Source organism: Herpailurus yagouaroundi, unplaced genomic scaffold (genome assembly GCF_014898765.1).
Source record: "Herpailurus yagouaroundi ecotype Mexico unplaced genomic scaffold, PumYag 67641, whole genome shotgun sequence".
Lineage (NCBI taxonomy): Eukaryota > Metazoa > Chordata > Mammalia > Carnivora > Felidae > Herpailurus > Herpailurus yagouaroundi.
Genome location: NW_024420442.1, coordinates 4,029,501 through 4,040,696, shown reverse-complemented (window position 1 = coordinate 4,040,696; position 11,196 = coordinate 4,029,501). Strand labels below are relative to the sequence as shown.

General features: G+C 40.0%; 1 protein-coding gene across 2 annotated transcripts; it reads left to right on the top strand.

Annotated features, from left to right (window-relative positions):
• Positions 1–6,159: 6,159 nt before the first annotated feature.
• Positions 6,160–10,706, top strand: C1GALT1C1 (C1GALT1 specific chaperone 1). Of its 2 annotated transcripts, none has more exons than XM_040467999.1 (2): positions 6,160–6,272; positions 8,368–9,851. In XM_040467999.1, exon 2 carries the CDS (start codon positions 8,373–8,375, stop codon positions 9,324–9,326), a length of 954 nt encoding a protein of 317 aa, XP_040323933.1. In that variant the 5' UTR covers positions 6,160–6,272; positions 8,368–8,372; the 3' UTR covers positions 9,327–9,851. The 2 variants fall into 2 exon arrangements, with proteins under 2 accessions (XP_040323933.1, XP_040323934.1); XM_040468000.1 differs by lacking the exon at positions 6,160–6,272 and adding an exon at positions 6,280–6,482 and having other exon boundaries at positions 8,368–10,706.
• The last annotated feature ends 490 nt before the right edge of the window (positions 10,707–11,196 follow it).

The following is an 11,196-nucleotide window of genomic DNA, read 5'->3' as shown; positions in this document are numbered from 1 at the left end:
CAGATAAACAGATCAACTGAATGCAAGATTCTGTCTAAAACAGCCATATGGAGATATCAAGCAGGCAACCGAAATTTGGGGTCCAAAACTCAATGAAGAGGTAAAGGCCAGGAATACAGATTTAGAAATCATCTTCCCCGAGTGAATGATATTTGAATAAATGAAACTACTGAGTAGATATCATAAGGGGAGAATACAGCAATAAAAATGGCCCAAGGATAGAACCTTGACGAACAACTACATTCAGGAAGAAAAGAAAGAGACCCCTGGGATGGGGATGTGAGGGAGCAGTTTGAGAAACAGATGAAAAGTTGAAAAGGAAAACAAGATAGCAGATGTCACTGGAGCCAAGAAATGAAAACGCTGCACAGAGGGAGGACCACACAGTTTTACTCAATGTTTTCCATCAAAAGAGTCTTGGGCTAAGACTCGGTCCCTGCTCTATTGTATGACTTTCTAGCTGTGTTACACATTAAGCAAATCATATCCGTAAACCCAAAATTCTTCAGATGTAAAAAATGGATAACACCAGTCCTTCCAATTAAAAGGCTGCTATGAAGGGGCGCCTGGGTGGCTCAGTCAGTCAGTTAAGCATCTGACTTTGGCTCAGGTCATGATCTCATGGTCCATGGATTTAGGCCCTACATCGAGCTACGTGCTGACAGCTCTGAACCTGGAGCCTGTTTCAGATTCTGGGTCTCCCTCTCTCTCTGCCCCTCCCCCACTCACACTCTGTGTCTGTCTCTCTCTCAAAAATAAACATTTTTTAAAAAGTTTAAAAAATAGGGGCGCCTGGGTGGCGCAGTCGGTTAAGCGTCCGACTTCAGCCAGGTCACGATCTCACGGTCCGTGAGTTCGAGCCCCGCGTCGGGCTCTGGGCTGATGGCTCAGAACCTGGAGCCTGCTTCCGATTCTGTGTCTCCCTCTCTCTCTGCCCCTCCCCCGTTCATGCTCTGTCTCTCTCTGTCCCAAAAAAATAAGTAAATGTTAAAAAATTAAAAAAAAAAAAGTTTAAAAAATAAACAAGTAAAAGGCTGCTATGAGGATCAAATGAGAATGGATATATGTGAAGAAGGCCTTTGTTGACTGCAAAGCATTGGACAAATATGAGACACTATTCACTCAATAAATCTTTACTGTTTTTATTAATGTGAAAATAAGACCTAACTGTTGAATGGAGGATTTAAAGTTTCTAATATTAAAAAAATGCCGAATTTTAAAGTACATAACTCTTCAAGAGTCTCATAAGGGCTAGCTTTCATGAGCATCTACTTTGTGTGCTGGGCCCTGTTCTAAATCCTCCACATACCTTAACTCATTTGATCATCACAAACTCTTATGACATAGGTACTACAATGTGCCTTGGTTTACAGATGAGGAAGCTAAGGCTGAGAGGAGCAAACTAACTTGCCCTAGGTCACACAGCCAGAAAGCAGGTGACCCAAAGCTCAAGCCAAGTCTTTCTCCTATGCATGATTCAGGACTGACCTCTTAATCACCACACCAAAGTTCCTCTTAAAAATATGCCTTGAAGGGCACCTGCCTGGCTCAGTTGGTGGAACTTGCAACTCTTGATCTCCGGGTGGTGAGTTCAAGCCCCCAAGTTGGGATTAGGAGCTTACTTTTAAAAAAAGCTAAAAAATAAAAATCAGTGGAAAAAATATGCCTTGGAAAATTAGAAGATCGCCATATTATGACCCTAATGAACTGCAGATCTAGGCATTGGGCATCAATGCAGCTATCATCACAGAGAAAACCAGACATTACGTGGCTCCTGAAGTTAATTTTGTCCCCCACCCCACCCCAAACTGAACCTTAATCAAACAAAGCTTTTAGATTAGGGTTATGGTTGCCAGATAAAATTCAGGAGGCCCAGTTAAAATCACATTTTAGTTAAACGACAAATAATTTTCTTAGTGTAAGCATGTCCTATGCAATATTTGGTATGTCCCACGCATTGTATTTGGGACATACTTTTACTAGAAAGTATTCATTATTCATCTGAAATTCACTCTTAACTGGGTGCCCTGTATTTTTATTTGCTAAATCTGACAATCCTACTTTAGATCTAACTACCCATTTATAAGAAGCACAAAAAACAGAGAAACATATTAATTTGAACACTAGATGTTTGATTATATTAAGGAATTAACTTTTCAGTTGTCTAGTTGTATTGTGGGTTTTTTTCAAAGAAGCTCTTACCTCTTACAGACACACATTGAAATGTTTTTGGGTGAAATTATATGATGTCCTGAAGGTCCTTCATAACAATCTGGAAAGGAGAGAAATAGAAGGGGTATAGATTCAACAAGACTGGCTTTGAACTCATGACATTGAAGCTTCCTTAAAAAGTACAATTGATTTCAGGGGCACCTGGCAGGCTCATTCGGTGGAGCACACTACTCTTGCTTCTGAGTTTGAGCCCCATGTTGGGCGTAGAGATTACTTAAAAACAAAATATTAAAAAAAAAAAAAACTACATGTGGTTTCATTACACTCTTCTATTTCTGAATGTGTTTGAAATTTCCCTTAATAAAAGTTTTTAAAAGAAACAATACTTAGCACAGTGACTGACATACTGTTAATACTTAATATGTATCTGTTGGCAGGCGAATCATTTGTGTTTTTTTTTTTAAGAAAACTCTCAGATGGCCATCAAGTGGAAAAACATTTTGGAAATGAAATTACAAGCATGAATATGCCTGAAAACACAAATTAGATTCGTTTAGGGACCAACTATACTCAAATGGAAACAATAATGAATTTGCCCAGACAAGGGAATTTGTTTACTGAGGACGAAGAGTTGTGAAACTCTGGGCAGAAGAGGTACATACATTACAGGTACTTAATTTTGGTAAACACAGAAACATTTTTAACCCTCCAAAAAGATGTTATGCAGAAAACAATCTACCTTAGGTTGTCTTCAATATTTACTACTCCAGTGAACTGTTGTGGAAAGCCATATTAATTTCCTAAAGGCCTTTGGACAGATTTTGATTGATTGATTGATTGATTGATTTTTAAAGTTTTATTTACTTATTTTTGAGAGAGACCGAGCGAGCAGGGGAGGGACAGTGAAAGAGGGAGACAGAGAATCCCAAGTAGGCTCTGCACTGTCAGCACAGAGCCTGATGCGGGGCATCGAACTCATGAACCGTGAGACCATGACCTGAGATGAAATCAAGAGTCAGACACTTAACCAAATGAGCCACCCAGGCACCCCCAGATTTAGAAAATTTTAGTGCTCACATGCAAGTAAATCGCCAAATACTAGAAATTTATGACTTCTCATGCTGAATAATCCATGCACTTGACAGGAGGTCTTTATCAAAAATACAGTATTCGGGCACCTTGGGTGGCTTAGTCAGTTGAGCATCCATCCGACTTGGGCTCAGGTCATCATCTCACAGTTTGTGGGTTTGAGCCCTGCCATTAGGCTCTGTGCTGACCGCTTGCTCAGAGCCTGGAGCCTACTTCAGATTCTGTGTGTCTTCTCTCTGCCCCACCCCCGCTCACACTTTGTCTCACTCTGTTTCTCAAAACTAAATAAATGTAAAAAAAAACTTTAAGAAAAAAATGCAGTATTATCAGCTTTAAATGCAATCTTGCCTTACATGCTGGGTACATGAGGGCAACCAAACTCAAAAGCAACCTGCATAAGGTGCAGGTTAATGTTTTTAGTGAAGTGTTTAATGTAGGTAAGTGAAATAAACTGTTTATCTTATGCTAAATATTCCACTGTATGGATGCCCTATAATTAATTCAACCATTCTCTTATTGATGGATGTTTCCCACTTTTGCTGTTATAAGACAACAATACATTTAGCCTTACATTCTGGGCCTTTAATTTCTGGGAGAGAGATTGTAAGTGGGTTGGCTGAGCCAAGGGTATAAATATTCTTAATTTTAATAGATACTATTTGCATGTATTTTTAAATTAGGGCTACATTGTGGAATGGTGTTTTAAAAATTCAATCACCTAACTACAAGTCAATCATCTTACTAACTTCACTTCCAATGATTAAGTGTATTTCAGCTCTGCTTTAAGTAGAGAACTGGGTTCTTGGACACCCTCTCAATAACAGTGCCTTTGATGTTACATATCCCATGGTTTATTCTGCTTCAGAGCATCCTGTTATCAGTAGTTCCAGTTTGGCATACCTTCCTATACTAGAAAGAAGTGGCATTTTTTTTTAATGTTTATTTATTAATTTTGAGAGAGGGGGCAGAGACAGCGAGAGAGGATCCCAAGTAGGCTCCATGCTAACAGCACAGGGCTCAATCCCATGATCCCTGGGATCATGACCTGAGCCAAAATCAGATGCTTCAGACTAAGCCACCCAGGCACCCCAGAAGTGGCATTTTAAACTGTCACTTTGTCAGTCTCTGAATTCTAAATGCCATGTCAATCTGTCCTTTAAAAAGTACTTTTTTGGTAACTTTTCCTTTTACTCTTTGTCCCTCTCATTTTGAAGATCCCTTTATTTGCTGTTCTTCAAATTCAAAAGTAACAAATGCTTATTATAACTAGTGAAACAATGCATTACAAGGATGTATAAAGACAAAGCTAATCACCTCCACCTCAACCTCCTGATGTAATCTTAACAGCCTGCCCAGTCTTTCACAACTCTCCCTGCTCATACAGATCAAACATGCACACATATATAAAATTTTGTTTAGACCAAAGTATAATCATACTATACACATTATTCTGCAATTTGTTTCACTGAAATATGTATGTCCATATATACATATATATGTTTATATATATGTGACAATGACAATATATAGCATTTAACAAAACACAGTGGAGATACTTGTCTTAAGTTCCTTTCCAGTTCTAAAACTTGTTTTTGTATTCCTTCACAGAACATACCACCACTATAATTATTTGTAATGAATTGTTCAATGTCTTTCTTCCCTGCTAAACTAAGAGCTCCATGAAGGCAGGGGGCCAATTTTGTTCACCACTGTATCTCCAGAATTTAGGTTAGTGCTGCTAGGATAGTAGTTGCCTAATAACTATTTGTTGTTTCGGTGCTTCAGGAAACCTTCAGTCTATTTAAACTGGGTCACTGTCAATACTCAAAACATTTATCTTTAGGAACCCAAGACAGTCACCACTCAATGTTATCTGGATGGAACCTAGTCATTTTAAATATTTGGGGTAAATTGTGTTTTTTAGCAAAAACCCTCGCTACCACAAAAAAAAAAAGAATTTTAAAAGATCATGTGTTTAACAGAGTTCTGCACTTGTAATTAGGACACCTGGATTCTAGTCTCACTTCCAACATTAATTACTGTGTGGCCTTTAGGAAGTTCCTTTCCTTTCTGGTCCTAGTCTCATTTGTAGTTCTAACATTCATTAATTCCACAAACATGTATTGTCTACTGTGCGCTGGCACTAAGCTAGGTGCCAGTGATACAGGGATGAATAATAGTAATAGCCAACATTTAATGAATGCTTATTCTGTGCTTGGTCTTTTGCTAATGGAGTCATATGCACTCATTTAATCTCCTAGCACTACTGTGATATTTTCTGTACTTTACAAAGGAGGGAACTGAGGCATAGCGAGGTGAAGTAACTTTCCCAGCATACCAAAGGACGCGGTGAAGACAGGATTGGATTCCAGTCAGTGGGGCTTCAGATGCCATTCCAATAACCACAGAAAATCCTTGCCCTCATAATTCGAGGAATATTTCAGTGGCTTGCACTTTGGTCCCAGCCCAGGAATACGGGCTGGCGCACCCTCTCGTCGATATGAAAGTGCAACGATGCAGGAGCACGTGAGAGAAACCACCGAGAAACCTGACACAAGCGCTGCCAGCAGCAACGCTCTACCTCACTCTCGCGGTTTCCACGCCAAGAAGGTGAAGAGGTGGGAGGTGTCAGCGGCTCTTACGCACGCACGCCTCCGGGCGTCCCATTGGATACAGGCAAGCGTGCGGGTCACGCCAGCTGGACGCGCTTCTGTGAACTCCGCGGGAGGCGGGAATAAAGGAGCGCCGCGTGCGTGCCGGCCCTTCCGACGTCAGCACGGGCCGGCCGCTCCGCCTGGCGGTGGGTTCCTTTGCCCCACCCCGCCCCGCCCCGCTTCCCGCACCGTAGCGGCGTTCACTTCCTGGCCCTCCCCACCTTTAGCGAAACCAACGAGAGAACACCGCCTGCAGCTAGAGCAGCCCGACCAGGAGCGTAAGCGTGTGGCGCGCGAACGTGAGAGGAAAGCCGTGCGCGGCTGCGCTTTCCCGCCCCTGAGCCGTTGTAGATACGGGTGAGTGCTGGGGCGTCGGCCCGCACCCTGCGCGGACCCCGGAGCGGATCGACCCCGCCCCTCTCCTGGGGGAAGGCCTGGGCCCTGGCCCACTCCCAGCATGCTCCACGCCGGATCCCAGGGCAGGTGCCGGGGGTGCAGTAGTTAGTCCGGGAGACCGAGAACTGCCTTCCTGGAGGTGCTGCCTTGGCCCCTCAGTGGGGTTTTGAGGTGACCACGTCCTCCCTCTCGTTTTTCTCTATTTCGTTCTTCTCCCTTTTCCATACTCCATCCAGCCACTTTCACCTTCTAAAAAGATGCCATCTCAGAAACCACTCTGGGAGTTTCTGCTTCATTTATGCCTGTGTGCAGTTTTAAGTTTCCCTCTCCTCTGCAACAAATATCCTATCATGTACATCTTCAGTGTTACATTTTTTTGCCTCCCCTGATGGAAAAAAAAAATCTCCTTAGAATAATTTATGCAAATGATCCATGAGTAGTATCCCCATCAGGAAGAATTCTGATCTAGATATGCTATTATCAAACTAAGAGACACGTGTGGATTATCATATATTGGCTAGAAATAATGAAAATTGTATAATATGAAGTGTCAAAATCCTATATAAATTACTTTTAGAGTGCATCTGAGAATTCTGATACTAAGCAGAGCTTATTTTCTGTCATTTCTCTTTCTTCATAGAGCTGTGTATTGACCAAGTTCTGTGAGTGACATAGGAAAACCGTCCAGCCTCTTTGCTCACCCTTCCTCCCCCACTCAGGAATTACATCTGTCAAACTATTCCACACCTTGTCCTAGTAGAAGTCAAAGTCCATTTCCTCTAGAAGAAAACCAAAGGGGTGGTTTCCTTCTAGCAGGATGTTGATCGTGGGTGCAAAATGTCAATTACGGTTAACAAACCCCATAATTTTTTCATTTGTAGGAAAACAAGGTTATCCAGTAACCCATCTATTAAATTTTCAACAGTATGAATAGAAGCACTGTTCAGATCACTATTCTGTAATAGAAAAAGCATTACACTGATCTCAAGAGATCTGATTGCTGGTTTAGTTCTACCACTGACTGTGTGACTTTGGGTCAGTTACTTAACCTCTGTAGACCCTCTCTTTCCCTGTCTGTAAAGTGAGAGAAATGGTATTAGGTGACTTCTAAGGCTTCTTTCAGCTTTAAGAGACAAAGAGAAAAATCTAAGTAGCTCAGTAGAACATTTCTTGTGAAGATAGAAGATTGGGAAATCTCAACAGTTGTATTCAATGTTGGCTTTTCTTTTAATTTCTGATTGAAATAAAAGTGTAGACTTTTCTCTTTCTACTTCCCCAGAGAATAAGAAAATGCCTTTGGAGGCAATAAAGATGTTGGTTAATGGTTCCCCAGATATGCCTATATTGAGTCAGTTCTCATCTAAATAATTTAACTATTTTCATTATGGGCTTTTATTACATCAGTTAGTTGGGTTACTGTATCAGAAACCATTTAGTCTTAGGAGCAAAAAAGTAAATATTAACATGTATGGTTTCAATCTCAAGAAATTTGATTTAGATGTACTCAGAACACCTAAGGACAGCAGCCATCAGTTAAATAAAGCACTAGGTTAAGAACAGAAATGCTAGCACAGATGTCATTGGTGATTTGCTAATTATAGGTGGTTCTATCTGTTCAATTTAAGGTTTTGATATAAAGTCCATTCATATCTACAGAAATATTTAAATAATATAAGCAAGCTTGTGAAGTGAAATTCCTTTAAAAAGAATGACGGACTGACAACCTCTACAACATGGATTTTTAGAGTTAATGTTTTGATTTAGTACTTAGTTAATTAAATCCCCATAGAAGAAGTGCAAAAATGGCCTCCCAGAAAATTCTAATGCATAGAGGTGTTGTTGCAAAGTTCCAGTTTATACAGAACAGTAATCAGATACCATTGGAAGCTAAAGATTCTTAGACTTCTTGGTATTCTATGCAACTAACTTGATTTCAAACTTGGGAAGTTTTTTTAATGTTAAGAGCAAAATGTAAGTCTATAAGGCATACCAAATCAAATCACTAGACTAATCCTTTTCTATTAAGTATCCTAAGGATCTTTTTTCTTCTTTATAGGAAAAATGCTTTCTGAAAGCAGTTCATTTTTGAAGGGTGTGATGCTTGGAAGCATTTTCTGTGCCTTGATCACTATGCTAGGACACATTAGGATTGGTCATGGAAACAGAATGCACCATGAGCATCATCACCTACAAGCTCCTAATAAAGAAGATATCTCGAAGATTTCAGAGGATGAACGCATGGAGCTCAGTAAGAGCTTTCGAGTATACTGTATCATTCTTGTAAAACCCAAAGATGTGAGTCTTTGGGCTGCAGTGAAGGAGACTTGGACCAAACACTGTGACAAAGCAGAATTCTTCAGTTCTGAAAATGTTAAAGTGTTTGAGTCAATTAACATGGAAACAAATGACATGTGGTTGATGATGAGAAAAGCTTACAAATATGCCTTTGATAAATACAGAGACCAATACAACTGGTTCTTCCTTGCACGCCCCTCTACATTTGCTATTATTGAAAACTTAAAGTATTTTTTGTTAAAAAAGGATCCATCACAACCTTTCTATCTAGGCCACACTATAAAATCTGGAGACCTTGAATATGTGAGTGTGGAAGGAGGCATTGTCTTAAGTATAGAATCCATGAAAAGGCTTAACAGCCTTCTCAGTATCCCTGAAAAGTGTCCTGAGCAGGGAGGGATGATTTGGAAGATATCTGAAGATAAGCAGCTAGCAGTCTGCCTGAAATATGCTGGAGTGTTTGCAGAAAATGCAGAAGATTCTGAAGGAAAAGATGTATTTAATACCAAATCCATTGGGCTTTTTATTAAAGAGGCAATGACTAATCACCCCAACCTGGTGGTAGAAGGATGCTGTTCGGATATGGCTGTTACTTTTAATGGACTGACTCCTAATCAGATGCATGTGATGATGTATGGAGTATACCGTCTTAGGGCGTTTGGGCATATTTTCAATGATGCATTGGTCTTCTTACCTCCAAATGGTTCTGACAATGACTGAGAAGTGAAAGAAGAGCATGTGTACAATCACCATATAGGACAGGTATTGTCACTATTTGCAGTAACAACTGCATGTCCAACACAGCAGTATGTTTCTTTTCCTTTTTTTACTTTGGTGGCACTGGTTTAATGGCACATTAAAGTTTAGTGGTACATTTTAAATAGGGTGGTTTTTTCCCCTTAAAACACATGTGAAAACGTCAAACATGTTGGAAAGAAATGTTTTAAGAATAATTTTGCAAATAAAAGATATTTATAAATATTATATTTATGTGATAAATTCTAAATTATGAATCTGTGGCACATATTTTTGCTGATCCGTTAAAAAATTTAACATGTCTTTTTAGCTTTCTAAGATACGTGAATGAAATCTCTAGTTGTGAATTTGTGATTAAAACTTTCAGCTATGTGTTTCCATTACTTGTAATGCTGATATATGTTCCGAACTTTTGCAAGGGCCCATGGATTGCTTTCTCAAAATACACAACCAAGCCACAAAGGAAATAAATGTTCCCAACTAATGTTACAGTGAAAGTGGAATTGCGTCTCTGGGAGAAAAAGTGAAAATGATCTATAAAGGTTAATAATTTCACCAGGAGCTAATTTAGTGGCACTCCTCAGCATACACAAGCTCAGTGTAACTCTCTTCTACTTCTCTGTGCAGATACTGAAATAGGAGTGGTCACTATGAAGAATCTAATTTCATTTAACATTTAACTGTGTTGTTTCCCACTTTATCAAGCTCTTGGCTGTGGTTTGGATAAAAATACTGAGTGTTCTTTGCTGCTGCTGGGCGGATGAGTTCTTTGGAAGTCTTTGAAGAACTTGTTTTGGTAATCTGGCAGTGGAGTCTGCCCTGGTTTTTCTTTACCTGTTAAAATTCTGAGATTTTTCCCATGTTCATAGTTGCATCCTATCCAGTGGTTTTGGGTGTGGAGGCCTTAACCTCACCAGTCACCTTGGATTACCATACCATTTGCCTAATTTCAGTGGCTACACAGAAGCTTTATCCACTGGTAGATACAATAGTTCTTGTGCTTATAAATGTGTGAAGTACTTGGAACTGATTTGTCCTATAATCAGGCCTGCACATGCTATATTAAGTCAGATCCATAAGCCCCCGCCCCCCATAGGGTGTGAGACCATGACATTTTAGAGATCAATATTTGCCATAACTGGCCTCATGATGTTAATGGTCTCCCACAGCTTTTGCAAACCAGAAAGAATTTCCTCGAGGGCCTCGGGCTTCAAATTATTATTGATCATCAGAATGGTGTGTAAAGCACTTTTAAAAAATTGATCTGATCTTCCTTATTGGGGTTTGTGGTTAAAATGAAGAATTGTTAATTTTTAAAAATAATAAAAATCTCTTGATCAAGCACCCTAATATGTGGTCTCAGATGCAATTAATACAGATCAAGTCATGTTTGGTGTAAGTACAATGATAAACAGTATCACCCTGAGTGTGACACCCAGTTTAGAAGTGTCAACCGTGGGGCGCCTGGGTGGCTCAGTCGGTTAAGCGGCCGACTTCGGCTCAGGTCATGATCTCGCGGTCTGTGAGTTCAAGCCCCGTGTCGGGCTCTGTGCTGACAGCTCAGAGCCTGGAGCCTGTTTCAGATTCTGTGTCTCCCTCTTGCTGACCCTCCCCTGTTCATGCTCTGTCTCTCTCTGTCTCAAAAATAAATAAAAACGTTAAAAAAAATTTTTAGAAGTGTCAACTGTGCCCCAACAATATATTTTTTTAATTATGCATTTATCAGCTTCAATTATATTAGTATATTAAGGTGTAATTGTAATAAATATATCAGAGAATGCATCCCATTGTTTGATTTCCTAGTGGGTGCTAAGATAATAATTGCTTTTATTTT